At 36.8% G+C, this 16,480-nt stretch overlaps 1 protein-coding gene across 1 annotated transcript in view; it reads left to right on the forward strand.

Annotated features, from left to right (window-relative positions):
* Nucleotides 1–5,280: 5,280 nt before the first annotated feature.
* LOC141315354 (alpha-catulin-like) overlaps nt 5,281–16,480 on the forward strand; it is a 97,660-nt gene continuing 86,460 nt past the window's right edge. The window contains exon 1 of the mRNA XM_073832688.1: nt 5,281–5,499. Coding sequence (XP_073688789.1) covers nt 5,404–5,499 — 96 coding nt within the window. The 5' untranslated portion in view covers nt 5,281–5,403. The remainder of the gene's footprint in view (nt 5,500–16,480) is intronic.

Below are 16,480 nucleotides of genomic sequence, written 5' to 3' on the forward strand. Positions count from 1 at the left end.
ATTCACCATGTCTGTTTTAAAAATGCTGCTTATTGATTCACATACGTTATGTTATTGCAGGCTTAGCATATTGAGTAGGGTGAAGGCAAGGCAGTTTTGAACAGTGATGTCTTGCTCAATAATGGGCTTTTGATCTTTTTTAAACACAAAATTGTTCATATTGGTACTTTAAGTAGAGAAATATAACCCTTTAAAAACCCCTATCAAATTCTGAGGAAGAGAGAATACAAACTGCCAGAATAAAGTGTCCAATTTCTTACTAAGATACTATTGCATTGCAGTAATATGCAAAATCCTGAAGAAAGCATGATTGCAGTGCCTTGCAAAAGTATTCATACCCCTTCATCTTTTTCACATTTCATGTTGCTGCCTTATGATAAACTGCTTTAAATTACTTTTTTTCCCCCCACATCAATCAACACTCCATACACCATATTGACAAAGTAAAAACAGAATTGTTCACAAATGTATTACAAATAAAAAAAACTGAAATAAGTGCATTGCATAAGTATTCATCCTCTTAACTCAGTACTTTGCTGAAGCACCTTTACAGGTCAAGTTTTTTTGGTATGATGCGACAAGCTTGCACATCAACATTTAGCAATTATCTGCCATTTTTCTCCTCACCTCTTCACCTCTCAACCTCTGTCAGCTTGGATGGGGACAGACACACATTTTCAGGTTTCTCCAGAAATATTTGATTGGGTTCAAGTCCAGGCTCTGGCTGGGCCACTCAAGGACATTCACAGAGTTGTCTATAAGCCACTCTCGCTGTGTGTTGTCTATAAGCCACTCTCTTTCTGCCAAGTCTGAGGTTCTGAATGCTTTGGACTGGGTTTTCATTAAGACTATCTGAATATGTTGGTGCAATGAGCTTTTCTTATTCCCTGACGAGTCCTTCAGTCCCTGCCACTGAAAAACAACCCCACAGCATGAGGCTACTACCATCACACTTTACTTTTGGGATGGTACTCTGCAGGTGATGAGCAGCACTTGGTTTCCTTCAAACATGATGCTTGGAATTGAGGTTCATCAGACCAGACCAAGCTGTGAACCATCAATGCAGCAGAATTTTTTCTAAAGTCTTACCCAGATGTGTGGCTTGATACAGTCATTTTTCCAAACAGTTTTTTGATATCAGAGTTGGTTTTTGCTCTGAAATGCATTTTTAACTGTTAGACCTTTTATTAAGTTGTTTGTGCCTTTCCAGATCATACCCATTCAGTTAAATTTGGCACAGATTTACTCTATTCGAAGTGTAGCAACATCTACAAGCAATATAAATGCTCCTGAGCTAAATTTCAACTGTCCCAGATAAGGGTGTGAATACTTATGCAATGGAGTCATTTAAGTTGTTTATTTTTTAATAATTTTGCAAAGATGTTAAGAACCTGTTTTGTGCTTTGCAATCGTAGATTGATGTGAAAAAAAAAAAGTTATTTAAAGCAATGTAACAAAATGTGAGGGGTATGAATACTTTCGCAAGGCACTGTATCAGATATGCCTATATGTATTGCAGTAATATGCAAAATCCTGAAGAAAGCATGATTAGATCATATTTTGGCTGTCTAGATATGATTTTAAAGGCATTGTCCACCCAAAAAATGGAAAATTACTCACCTTTATGTTGTTACAAAACTGTGTTAAAAATTCTTGATGATGATGATATTGTTAATAATCTTGGTAACCAAGCAATTTTGCTTCCCTTTAACTTATCATTTTGTCTTTACAGTAGAATGGGAATTGAAACTGTTTGGTTACCAACGTCCTTCAAATATCTTCTTTTATGTTCTGCAGAAGAAATAAAGTCATATTCTGTACCATTAAAGGAAACATTTAAAATCGCTGTCAGTTTTCTGGCCTAGAGTGTGCAAAGTGGTAGACCTCTGTGCTTTTACTGGATACCAACTAACCACATTTGAGGCCCACAGTCCCTGTGTGGTTCAGTAGTAGAGTTTATTTGGCCACTGCTCCAGCTGCTCTGGTTTGAGGAAGTGTTCTCATGTCACCTGATACTCGTGACTCAGAGGAAACACACACATCCCTGGAAGCTTGAATTACTGCCGTACACTTAAACAAAGCTGGTTACTTCTTCGAGAACATTACACAAACAGCTCAGTTCACACATTTCAGGCACAATCATGGTTAGAGGCATATATTATTTAAAGATGGAGCTCAAAAGAAGGTCTTCAAAATATCTTCTTTTGTGTTCCACAGGGGAAAGAATGTCATGATGACAGAATTCTCAGAATTTAGATTTTGAGGAACTATCTCTTTAAATAACCTTTCAAACACCTGAAGTAACTCTGCCGTTAATCTCCTGAGAAGTAGGTCAGTGCTAATTCACTTGATGAAATCTCTTGGGGAATCATTTTCTAACCATCTGAACACCAGTAGTGATATACTATAGGCTTTCACAGCTTTTGTGAACAGGCTGTACCGCTTCAAACAAGATGTCCATCCCAAAGCATAACGTTTTAGAAGCTGGCAGAAGAAGTTTACAGCCCACTGCAAACAGTTGAGCAACACTGAATCGCCTCATTTCATTCTAAAGAGACTGAGCAAATCACAGGCTGAGACATTTGGGGCACGGTCTGCATTTGTGATGAGATTAGTAACTTCAATTAGCATTTAATAAATGGACTATTGTTGCTTCAGCAGCACCACAGAAATGCACGGCAGCAGTTGTTGAGCTGATGTGAGATGTGTGGAAATACATAATGCACCTTAGTTATGGGATTAATAATTTAAATCACAACATTTGCAGCATGTACATTGTGTTACGTAAAACTTTTGCAAGGCAGCGAAACCCTTCAACCCAGCCCTCAATACAAACGCGTCTCAGTGATTTCAGTTTAATGTGCTGTATTAGTGCAGCAAACTACTGTATATTTATATTACCAAAACTTTTGCTTTTTGTGTACAGTCGTGGCCAAAAGTTTTGAGAATGACACAAATATTAGTTTTCACAAAGTTTGCTGCTAAACTGCTTTTAGATCTTTGTTTCAGTTGTTTCTGTGATGTACTGAAATATAATTACAAGCACTTCATACGTTTCAAAGGCTTTTAGCGACAATTACATGACATTTATGCAAAGAGTCAGTATTTGCAGTGTTGGCCCTTCTTTTTCAGGACCTCTGCAATTGGACTGGGCATGCTCTCAATCAACTTCTGGGCCAAATCCTGACTGATAGCAACCCATTCTTTCATAATCACTTCTTGGAGTTTGTCAGAATTAGTGGGTTTTTGTTTGTCCACCCGCCTCTTGAGGATTGACCACAAGTTCTCAATGGGATTAAGATCTGGGGAGTTTCCAGGCCATGGACCCAAATGTCAACGTTTTGGTCCCTGAGCCACTTAGTTATCACTTTTGCCTTATGGCACGGTGCTCCATCGTGCTGGAAAATGCATTGTTCTTCACCAAACTGTTGTTGGATGGTTGGAAGAAGTTGCTGCTGGAGGGTGTTTTGGTACCATTCTTTATTCATGGCTGTGTTTTTGGTCAAAATTGTGAGTGAGCCCACTCCCTTGGATGAGAAGCAACCCCACACATGAATGGTCTCAGGATGCTTTACTGTTGGCATGACACAGGACTGATGGTAGCGCTCACCTTTTCTTCTCCGGACAAGCCTTTTTCCAGATGCCCCAAACAATCGGAAAGAGGCTTCATCGGAGAATATGACTTTGCCCCAGTCCTCAGCAGTCCATTCGCCATACTTTTTGCAGAAGATCAATCTGTCCCAGATGTTTTTTTTTGGAGAGAAGTGGCTTCTTTGCTGCCCTTCTTGACACCAGGCCATCTTCCAAAAGTCTTGGCCTCACTGTGCGTTCAGATGCGCTCACACCTGCCTGCTGCCATTCCTGAGCAAGCTCTGCACTGGTGGCACTCCGATCCCGCAGCTCAATCCTTTGTAGGAGACGATCCTGGCGCTTGCTGGACTTTCTTGGACGCCCTGAAGCCTTCTTAACAATGCAGTGGAAAGTTTTTTTTCGGGATCAAGTTATTTTTTCATGGGAAAGAAGGACTATGCAATTCATCTGATCACTCTTCATAACATTCTGGAGTATATGCAAATTGCTATTATAAAAACTTAAGCAGCAACTTTTCCAATTTTCAATATTTCCAATATTTTCCAATTTACAATAATGACGAACTTTTTGAAAAAAAAAATCCACATTTTAAAAAATATATAATATGTAGTAAATAATAATAAATGTGAAAACACTACAATAAAATTATACTGGAAAATAATACAACTACAGTTGTAAAAAGATCAAAATACAATCCTTAATTATTTTTTTTGTGGTTAATATATTTACTTTGTGGGAAGTAAAACAAAACAGTACATGTAGGTTTTGCCAAATGTAATCATTTTAATATTATTAATGATTTTATATTACTAATTTTCAAATTTTGAGTACACTTTTTTTAATGACAAACTTTTTCGAAAAAAAAAAATCACAATTTAATAATTACGATCATCATTGTGTAATGATCATTAATACATGTGTGACCCTGGACCACAAAACCATAAGTATATATATATATAGTCATAAGTAGCACAGGTATATTTGTAGCAATAGCCAAAAATACATTATATGTGTCAAAATGATCACTTTTTCTTTAATGCCAAAAATCATTAGGATATTAAATAAAGATCATGTTCCATGAGGATATTTTGTAAATTTCCTCCTGTAAATATATCAAAACTTAATTTTTGATCAGTAATATGCATTGCTAAGAACTTCATTTGGACAACTTTAAAGGCAATTTTTGCACCCTCAGATTCTAGATTTTCAAATAGCTGTATCACAGCCAAATTTTGTCCTATCCTAACAAACCATACATCAATGGAAAGCTTATTTGAGCGTTCAGAAGTTCTCAATTTAAAAAAATGACTCTTATGACTGGTTTTGTGGTCCAGGGTTACATTTAAGTTTTGTCATATGTAAGAATTTTAGTATTACTATAATTTTGTTATTAATGATTTAAACAGTAATGAACAGAAAGTGAAAATGAACAGTTTACTAAAACAGAGACACTCTGTTCGTCATGTTGTGGTAGGCAAAGACATATTGTGCCGCTTGCGCGCAGTCTGCTTCTGATCACGGGCGCGCGCTCTCTCACTCTCTCCCTCTCTGTATGTGTCTCTCGCTCTCAGATACTGACTCGCCAGTGGCTGCAGCAGTCAGTCAGTCCTGTGCTTGTAGTTTGGTATATTGCATGTACATGAACAGTCCTTCACTCAGAGGCGAGCGCGCTTGGATTATAGTGGAGAACACACGGAGGGATCGCTCGCATCGCGTGCTTTTAAACTAAACCAAACACGCGCTTGCAGCATTGAAAGACTCTCAGCAAACTCAGTGTTGTCGTGAGCACTCGTGGGGGTCGGATCGGCGGGAATGGCTTCGTCTCCGTGCGGCGGTGGGAACTTTGATTGCGGGCTGGAGATCCAAACTCGCTCGGTGGAGCAAACACTCATCCCGCTCGTGTCTCAGGTGAGTCCGGATCAGAGAAACTTCTCAGCGGGGTCATTTAATCCTTTAAAACCCACAGCGAGCGCTTAATGGACGAATGTGGGATTTAAAATACAACTTTTCAGTGTCATGTGTAAACGTTAACTAGAACGCTGTCTTGAACCCTCAACTGCAACACTTCACCAAGGTAACCAGAGTTTCAGCCAAAATGCCACCAAATGCTGGTACAGTTACTAAAGTAAAGTGAGAAATCATTATGAGGACTCTTGTGAAATTCAAAATATGAAAGAAGCGTCGGTGTATGTCTGCTATTTTGGTACATTTGTTTTAATTAGATGACAGTGCTGGCATTTATCAAGTTGCTTCAGTTTAATTAGCTATCTTTTTAATAATTGTGGTATTTTGCCGGAAACTGTTGTTGCCATGGTAATTTAATGTCAGGGAAGTTTGTTGTTTGAATTCTACAGGGTCTGAATAAATAAGAAGTCAAACTTTTTTCCAGCTTTTTTTGAGAAACTGTGTCTCTCCAGTAGTGCACTGTGAAAAATTAGGATTTTACTGAATTCAGTGTTAATTTATTACAATAAAACACATTTTTACTGAAATCTAAATCTGAATATGTGCAGGCTATGGCATATTTGACCCTGGACCACTAGTAAACTTGTAGCGGTACAGTTATGGGTTAAAATTATCTATTTTCTTTTATTGCCAAAATAATTAGGTTAAGTAAATATCATGTTCCATTAAGAAATGTCCTACCATAAAACTATATCAAAACTTAATTTTTGATTAGTAATATGCATTGCTAACTTAACTTGGACAACTTTAAAGGCAATTTTCTCAATATTTAGATTTTTTTTGCACCCTCAGATTCCAGATTTTCAAATAGTTGTATCTCAACCAAATATTATCCTATCCTAACAAACAATACATCAATGGAAAGCTTATTTATGATGTATAGATCTCAGAAAAATGGTTAAGTAAATATCATGTTCCATTAAGAAATGTCCTACCATAAAACTATATCAAAACTTAATTTTTGATTAGTAATATGCATTGCTAACTTAACTTGGACAACTTTAAAGGCAATTTTCTCAATATTTAGATTTTTTTTGCACCCTCAGATTCCAGATTTTCAAATAGTTGTATCTCAACCAAATATTATCCTATCCTAACAAACAATACATCAATGGAAAGCTTATTTATGATGTATAGATCTCAGAAAAATGACCCTTACGACTGGTTTTGTGGTTCAGGGTCACATATAAAAGTGTTAATAGTTTGATTTGACACCATGGTTATGGTGCTTACAACACAATTTCATTGTAGTTTGTAACTTTTTTTTACATTTTGGCAAATTGGTGGCTAATTTGTGAAAATTCGCGCAATTTAATTTATACATTTCCTTACAATCTGCTTACACCATACTGATAGTTAGGGTTACATGTGGACATTAATGCTTACTTTTTTTCCAAAGCATATGTTTATGTATGAATCACATCTTACTATTTCATTTTATACTGGCATCTCATAAAACAATTATTTTCTCATTAGTTCAGGCTGATTATTGTTTCCTTTGGCTGGGATTTTGTACCTTATTTAATTTTAATAGATTTTCTACCTGCAGGTGGAATTAAGCATTCATACACAAGCAAGAGTTCTGTGATGAGTATTGCATGTCTGTGAGTTGGTCGTAGGCATGTGGCTCAACAATTTAGTTTCCCAAACCCATAAAGACATTCGCAAACAGCTTTGCAAAGTTGTATGACTGGAACTACAGCCTTCAACATGTGGTTAGAAGTTTCTTGTTGGTATGACATAACGTAAGAGGGAAGCTGAGATTGTACATAAAACATCAGGATTGGTTCATTTTTTTACTCACCTTTATGTCATCCAAGATGTTCATGTCTTGTTTCTTCAGTCAAAAAGAAATTAAGGTTTTTGAGGAGAACATTCCAGGATTTTTCTCCATATAGTTGGGCCGATGAGTTTCAATGCAGCTTCAACGTGCTCTACACAATCCCAGCAGAGGAATAATGGTCTTATCTAGACCATTACGATTGATAAAAAAAAATGACATTTATATACTTTTTAACTACAATAATCATCTTCCACTAGCTTTGGTCACGTGTGACATAGGTGGAACTACACAGTGTTTACCTGCAAAGAAAGTCAAACGCCCTTTACAAAAAAAAGTTTAAACAACAATGCTGGAGGAGAAAATGAGATTAAGTTTTTTGTTCCACCCTACATTTTTGAACCGAAGCACACAGACGAAGACATAACCGTGATTACGTAATGCGTGAAGTCATAGACACGTATCGCAGAGCTAGTGCAAGATAAGCATTTGTGGTTGAAAGGTATGCAAAATGTATTTTTTCTTTTTTTTAGAAAATGACATTGTTTGACTAGTTAAGACTCTTATTCCTCAACTGGGATTGTGTGGGATTGAGCCCTTTGAAGCTGTGTTGAAACAGCAATTTGGACCTTCAACCCGTGGGTCACCAATGTTTTCCTCAAAAACCTTAATTTATTTTTGACTGAGGAAAGAAAGACATGAACATTTTGGATGACATAGGGATGAGTAAATTATAAGGAAATTTTTATTCTGGAAGTAAACTAATCTTTTAAATGGCAGTTACATGTTATGGTTTGAGCAACAGATGTGGGAACAGTCGTGGCTCAATTATCCAAGATCCAAATGTTCATGTCTTTCTATCTTCAGTCATAAAAAATTATTTTTTGAGGAAAACATTTTAAGATTTTTCTCCATATAGTGGACTTCTATGGTGCCCCGAGTTTGAACTTCCAAAATGCAGTTTAAATGCAGCTTCAAACGATCCCAAATGCGGCTGTACGGCTGTAAACGATCCCAGCCGAGGAAGAAGGGTGTTATCTAGTGAAACAATCTTTTTTTTTTTTATCATCTGTTTTTTTTTTTACATTACAATTTATATACTTTTTTTTTTTTTTTTACCTGAAATGCTCATCTTGTCTGTCTCCGTGATGTGCATGAGTAGTCTGTGCATATCCGTTTCAAAACAGTTAGGGTAGGTTGAAAAACTCTTATCTCATTTTCTCCCTCAACTTCAAAAATCATTTCCAAATTATCCTACATTGCTGCAGAAGAACAGACACAGTGTTTGCAAAGTCAATGTGCAAAGAAGATAAAACACCCTTTACAAAAAAGGTAAAACTGCGATGTAGGGCGATTTTAAAGTCAAGGGAGAAAATGAAATGGGAGTTTTTCGACACATCCTAACTGTGTTGAACTAGAAAAACAGGCAGAGCAAGACAAGACGAGTGTTTGAGGTTAAAAAGTATATAAATTGTATATATATATTTTTTTAAAATAACCAATTGTTTCGCAAGATAAGACCCTTCTTTCTCGGCTGGGATAGTCTACAGCTGCATTTGGGATTGTTTGAAACTGTATTTAAACTGCATTTTGGAAGTTCAAACTCGGAGCACCATAGAGTTCCACTATATGGAGAAAAATCCTGAAATGTTTTCCTCAAAAAACATAATTTCTTTGTGACTGAAGAAAGAAAGACATGAACATCTTGGATGACAAGGGGGGGTAAGTACATTATCTGTAAATTTTAGTTCTGGAAGTGAACTTCTCTCTTAAAGTATGTAGTAAAATAAAGTTTAGAATTGCCACCTCATAAAATAGTTACATTTTTCTAATGAGTCTGATTTGGAAACGCACTCCTGAGTGATACTGGAGAGAAAACAGTGTCTGTTGACTTTTGAAAATCCTGGAATGATGGAAGCAGTGAAACATTCCAGTGCTCTTAAACACTTTAGTTGCTGCTATAGTCTAATCGTGACTCGCAATCTATAGTTATTCACAGCTCACAGCTGCTGATTTCCATTCCTCATTAAGTAGCAGGATTCACCTAGGTGATGATGACATAACTTCACATACCATATGTCTGCTGTTCTAAAAAACAGAGTGTTTTGGTTCAGAAGTGTCTGTGAGAAATCTGTTTCCACAAGCATAATTGTTATACTTTCGATACCCTTCCAGTGCACTTGGTTAGACAAGCCTTTAGATTTGACATTATTAAAATTCTATTTATTTCGCCGTTCTGCCCCACAACCTTAGTGGTTTGGAGAATGGATGTGCCGTTCTAATTGAATTGGTAGTTGGTTCAGTGTTGTGATGGGAGATGATTGTTGAAATGTCTTTTGAGAGTCTTTTTGAAAGTTGGCTAGTTAGTGGTGCTCTCTAGGACGGCTGATGGTAATGAGGCTGAAAGGTCAGTGTTGGAAGACATGCTAATCGCCCATTCAGTGGACCTTTGGGTAATGGGACTTCTTTCAGTGCTTTACGGATTCTGGACAATAGATGGTCAAAGTGGCCTTGGTCAGAACCCTTCCCCCAACTACAGTTTTGTCAAGCATCTTAATGGTTTCTCTGTAGATAATAAAGACCAGATACAAATGTAAAACGTATTGTCTTCCCTGCTACTGCTAGATACATAAGTCTGGTATAGTTGCCATGTAGTAAACACAGTTGGAGACCACTTTGAAATTGTTTCCAAAAATGAGGTTGTTGTTTGATTTGTTCCATGAGTTTGTTCCAAAAATACAGAATAACCCACATTAATTGTGTTGCACAATGTTTTGACATAAGACTGTTTGAAGGACAGGAGGTTGAGTGCGGAGGTCAGATCCTGTGTGTCCTCTCTGGGGAGCCGAGCAAGATAATGGGGAGGAAATAAAAGCTTCATGTTGGCGAGAAGCTTATTTAGTGACTCATTTTCACAATTGTGATATTGAGCAGCCTCATGCAAAAGCACATATACAGAGGCCTGATCTTCCTTATCCTCTGTTATCAGTCTTACGTTCACAACTGTGTAATTACTGCTGTTATCCTCTCAAGCCAAGATCAGTCTGTCTGCGTTTTTGCCTGTTGGCCCACTCAGGCCAGGCGTCATATTTGAGATCTTGACAATTGCTGAGAACCTTCCTCTCTTTTTATTAAGCTGCAGTTTCTGTATTGGCATTGATAATTGTAAATAAACAGTGTTTTTTTTTGTTTTTTTTTTGTTTAGTGATAGTTATTTGTGAGTCCCTTCTTTGTTCTGAACAGTTAAACTACCTGCTGTTCTTCAGAAAAGTCCTTCAGGTCCCACAAATTCTTTGGTTTTCCAGCATTTTTGTGTATTTGAACTCTTTCTAACAATGACTTACACACTATTGTTCTGTTTAAATACAAGCGCTATATAAATAAAGGTGACTTGACTTGACTTGACTGTATGATCCAGTGAGATCCATCTTTTCACATTAAGGGGCTCATATGCTACTATTACAGAAGGTTCAAATGCTCACTGATGCTTTAGAAGGAAAAACGATGCATTAAGAGCCAGGGGTGTAAACTTTTGAACAAAATGAAGATGTGTACATTTTTCTTATGTTGCCTAAATATCATATTTTTTTCTTTTAGTACTGCCCTTCAGAAATGACAGAAGATACTTACATGTTCCTCAGAAGACAAAATAAGTTTAATTTTCCCTGATCTTAAAATTCATAAAGTTTTCACTCCCCTTTTACTGCATTTTTCCCCTTCTGAAATGAGTGTTTGAATATTCTGTAATAGTTGCATATGAGTCCCTCAGTTGTTCTCATCATGCAGTCATTGTTTAAAGGTTCAAATACACAAAAATGCTAAATGTTCAGGACAATCAAGGGACTCAATAAACAACAAAAACAACAAAAATAATAATGAAAACACAGCATTAACACAGTATTACAAATTAAGTGTATGTAATTTTTATAAATTCAAATCTTACTTTCTCTTGTGGAAAGTAATAAATGTCTCTTATATGAAATATTTTATTCAGGTCAGTAATAAATAAAAAATAACATGCATTTTTTATGATCCCTCTTATTTTGGTAAAATAATTAACATGTTTGCGGATTCTGCAGGGTGTATGTAAACTTTTGACTTCAACTGTATACTGATTAAAATGCTATTCATGCATACAAACACATTGTCTATGATTGACATAATTTTAGTTTCTTAATTACAATGTATTTTAATAAAATTATTTAATATTTGAAGGGTATTAAATCATTTTTGGAAAGGAATAAAGTAATTACTTTTTATTAATTTATTATGAATACATTGTTCTTTAAAAAATGTCTGGTAAAATAAGTCATGTGGGGTGAACAAAATCCAGAAAAATGCAGAAAAAATAGTTTTGTGACACTCCAAATATGTAATATTTATTAAATAATGTAATTAATGTTTTTACTTTTCTGTTTAGGCTCACACTTGAAACCTTTTTGAACACACTGACTTATAGCCTCATAACTGCAATTGAGCCAAATAAAAACACATGGAACAATCATAACAGTTTTGTAAATGTTCAGTTTCGCTGTACCAGTGGTCTTGGATTTTGAGCCAAAGCCAGGACAGGATTTATGAAATTACAAAGTCTTTAATCTGATTAGAATGCTTTTAAACTCCTGTGACAAGAAGGCTTGTTAATGCATATTTGTGCTAGCTGTGTCCTTATTCTGCCGGACTAAGGGTTGTTTTCCAGAAAAGATTTAAGCAATAATTGGCTGAAAATACTTTCACTGCTTTAGTTCATTAGATTGAGCCCTTGTGTTTTTGTAAGCTGTGTGCCATCTGCACTTTTGTGAACCTCTGAAAGGTGGTGGAAGTGAGAGATTTTTTTTGCGTGTTCAGTTAAGTACGCAACAGAGCCAAAGTTACATTCCATATGCAAAGCCTCCGCTCCCCTCCTGACCTTGTAAAGGATTTTTGTCAGGGCTACAAAGCTGTATTGTAAAAACATATCACATGTGCCCTGCATGGAAAACATCAAAACTGAGACAGTGAGTTACGTGTATTTACAAGAGAACTTCTGTTGAAGGAAATTACATCACAAGGAGCACTGTTAGGATAATAGATCAACCTAGAACAGAAAGGGTAAACCTGGTGCCTCCTGGAGAGAAGGCGACAAGAAAGATGGATGAATGTGTGCTCACTGTTCAGTGTAAACTGCTTAGGATTACATGGCCAAATACCCTTCAGTGCCAGAACAAAGCAAGCTTCATGTTCAGTATGCGTAAACTTATGTATGTGTGAAGGCATGTTCTGGGTGTTTACTTGGCTGCATGTAGTCCTTTGTATGCCATGTGTTTATTTAACCAGTGGAGGTGTAAAAAAAGGAAGCCAGAACTGATAAGAGCCGGATTACTACAACCCCCATCCAGAATCTTCCGCAGCTGTAATTGATCTAACATACCAGTCATACCATGGGAAATATAAGTGACTTCATTTGTTTTACTTGAGTTACCAGGTACAGTGGCCTTAAAAATATTCAGAGAAGATGCACTGTAAAAATGTATCACTGTCACTGCATTAGGAAATATGAAACCAAGTGGTATACTTATAAAGGATGCCCATTTTTCACAAGTTGGCATGATTCTAGCGTCTTCATGAAATCTCTGCAACATAGGTTAAAAAATTCCTCAGTAGTCATGTAAAACAACACTTTTTTTACCTTGTCAAAAATAGCTCCCTTCACAGCGATGCATGTATCTTTACATGATAATGAGGTACTGTTTACTCCACCCCTCTCTTCTGTTTTTTGTGTATTTGGTGGCGTGTTACCATCAAAATCAACTAATCCGCTGTGTCCTCAGTGGCTCTGATGTCGGGAGAAAATTAAGACTCTTATGTTCACTTTTACATCCAAGTACAAAACACCTGCAATGCTTACTAGACATTGTTGCTACAGCTGCTCCGGAGCAGAGAAAATGGCGGACAGCGTACAACTGGCTGAAGGTTGAAATATGCTTATACGGGATGGTCCATCAGCGACCTTAGATGAGGCCTGAGCTGTATGACGACATATTGCTCAGAAAATCAAAACGGCTTGATAATTGAGACTGTTTAGGCTTTTTGAGGATTAAAAAAAGGAGTGAATGGATTTTTATTATTGTAGGGTGGTTGTGTCCACACACTGCTAAGACACATTTATATGCAAAGTAAATTTTGCATAGGATGTCCACTTTAAAGAACACCAAACACACCTTTGATGCAAAACATTTGTATACCTGGACCACAAAACCTGTTGTAAGTAGCACAGGTATATATATGTAGCAGTAGCCAAAATACATTGTATGGGTCAAAATGATCAACTTTCCAAAAATCCAAAATTGTTCAAAAAATTCCAGAAGTAAAGATCACGTTCCATTAAGATATTTTGTACTTCCTACCATAAATATATCAAAACGTAATTTTTGTTTAATAATATGCATTGCTAAGAACTTTACTTGGACAACTCTAACAGCGATTTTTCTCAATAGATTTTTTTTTTGCACCCTCAGATTCCAGATTTTCAAATAGTATATCGGCCAAATATTGTCCTAACAAACCATATATCAATGGAAAGCTTATTTATTCTGAATTATTTCAGACTTATATTCAGATTTATTAAAAAAATGACCCTTATGACTGGTTTTGTGGTCCAGTCACATTTTACAAAAAAAAAAAAAAATGATAAAAGGTTGTGTACTTTGGTTCAAAAAGGTACAGTAGGGCGAAAAACTCCATCTAATTGTTTCCTCCAACTTCAAAATCATGTCATCGTTGTTTTACCTTTTTTTTTCTAAAGGGTGTTTTTTTTCTAATGTCTTTGCACTTTCACTTTGTAAACATTTTGTTGGTATTTGTAATGTGTAATGTAATACTTGAAGTTGTGGACGCAGACCTATTGCAAGACAAGCATTTGTGGTTAAAAAGTATTTTTTTTTTTTTCAGAAAATGAATCATTTAGCTAAACAAGACCCTAATTCCTTGGCTGGTATCGTGTAGAGCCTTTTGAAGCTGCATTGAAACAGCAGTTTGGACCTTCAACTTATTGGCTCCCATTGAAGTCCACTATATAGAGAAAAATCCTAAAATGTTTTACTGAAAAACCTTAATTTCTTTTCAACTGAAGAAAGAAAGACATTAACATTTTGGATGACATTGGAGTAAATAAATTATAAGGATATTTTTATTCTGAAGGTGAACTAATCTTTTGATAAAGGGTTTTGTCATATGAGGAGCCTTTGAATATTGGTTGGGCAACGGAAGAGCCTTGAGAACCTGAACCACTGTTTTAAATTATACAAATACGTAAGTATTTGGACCCTTTTTGGTTGTCAAATGTAGTCCAACATGTTCAGTTAAAGGGGTAGTTAAGCCAGAAATTGAAATTGACTCATTTACTGACTCACATGCTGTTCTAAACCTGTATGACTTAAAGAGTATTTCAGTTGTTTTGTCCATTTTATGAAAGACATTGGACCCCATTGAATTTTATTGTATAGACAAGAGTGCCAATACTGCCCAAAAAGATAATTCAGATAAAAGATAATCACTTGTTTTAGTTGAGAGCACATGAGATCCTATGGTTTCCGGTTGATCACACTCTTAACTCTTAACTCTATGACTCTGTTCTTTTCATGATCATTTTGAGTTTCGTCTGGTTTTCACAGCATTTGGTAATTCATAGCCTGTGGGCATAACCTTTCCGAGGCAGCTCTCAGAAGTTGCCCGTCTGATCAGGGGTGCAGCATACCCCTCAGTTTGAGTTTCTGCATCAGTGACAGCTTGGCTCTGCTCCAGGCTGTATTTACGTTTCATGGCTACGGGACCTGTCATTGAGCAGGAAGAGATCTTAATCACCGCATAAGTTTGATGGCATTCTTCTTCCCTAAGCTCACGCTAGGTTCAGGGAAAATTCTGGGAAAGTGGTGCACTCCCTCAGCCCCCCGCTGTCTCGCTGTCACCACTGATCTTGGGGCTCACGGGTAATACTCACAGACAAAGGAACTGTCAGTTCGAAGAACAGGTCAGCTACATTTAGTGTTTCCTGTTGTTTTTCTATTCTAGCTGGGTTGCTGAATTGCCATGCTAAACAATGTATCGCTCTTCAGTCTTTAAATAAGACCAGACAACACACCGAGATAATGAATCCCTCTGTTTGTTTGTGAAGTTGAGCATTCATTTGTATCTTCCACCATGTTCATTGGCACATGGACAGTGCTGGCTCAAGTTGCTGTGTATATGGAATGTGAGGGGCTCGTGACAAAATACCCACTTACCTTAACAGTAATTACAAAAGGCTCATTATTCTTCTGTACTGTACAGTGGCTTGTGTTCTCTCCCGAGACAACAGTGAAACTGGAGCAAGTACTCAAACTCCCTAGACAACAACAAATCGACTCAAGCAAGGGTATTGATGTGGTACCTCTGTTTAATGATTTTATAACAAAACAGTGCAGTTACTCCTCTCGCACCTGAATGAGCAGAGCCAAGCCCCATAAATGGCCTCTCTCACTTTAGATAGAGATTGTAATGACCTCAAGAAATTCACATGGTCAGTTTGGGATATTTCTAAGGTTTCAGCCTGGAGGAGCCCAAATGTTATGAGACGTCTTCTTTTTCAGTCACCCATCACCTGACCTGTGACATCCATCACCTGAACAGGATCAAAAAGCTTGAGGGGAAAACAGTAAAGGAATGCCTAGGTCATATTTCACCACCCCTCCATATATATTCCTGTCGTTTGGACTGTTTTTGCATTTTGACACTATTTTCATGACAATTATTTCAATTTATTCAAGCTGTTATTTCCCCCCAATTCTTTAGTTGCAGGTGTTGCAAACATTTAACATTTGTTGAATGGATAGTTCATCCAAAAATGAAAATTCTGTCATTAATTATTCACCCTAATGTTGTTCCAAACCCATAAGACCCTTATTCACCTTCAAAACACCAATTAAGATATTTTTGATTAGGGCTGGGCGATTAATCGAAAAGTAATCGAAATCGACATTCAGAACCTATAATCGATCAAATTTTTCCAGGTCAATTATTTCAATTACTTTCCCTTTAAAAACACTACTGCGTGTGGAGTCACGTAACCCAGCTCCATTACGCTACATTATTCCGCCGACATGTCGATGGAGAGCTTAAACAGTATTT

Source organism: Garra rufa, unplaced genomic scaffold, assembly GCF_049309525.1.
Source record: "Garra rufa unplaced genomic scaffold, GarRuf1.0 hap1_unplaced_021, whole genome shotgun sequence".
In the NCBI taxonomy this organism is placed as follows: domain Eukaryota; kingdom Metazoa; phylum Chordata; class Actinopteri; order Cypriniformes; family Cyprinidae; genus Garra; species Garra rufa.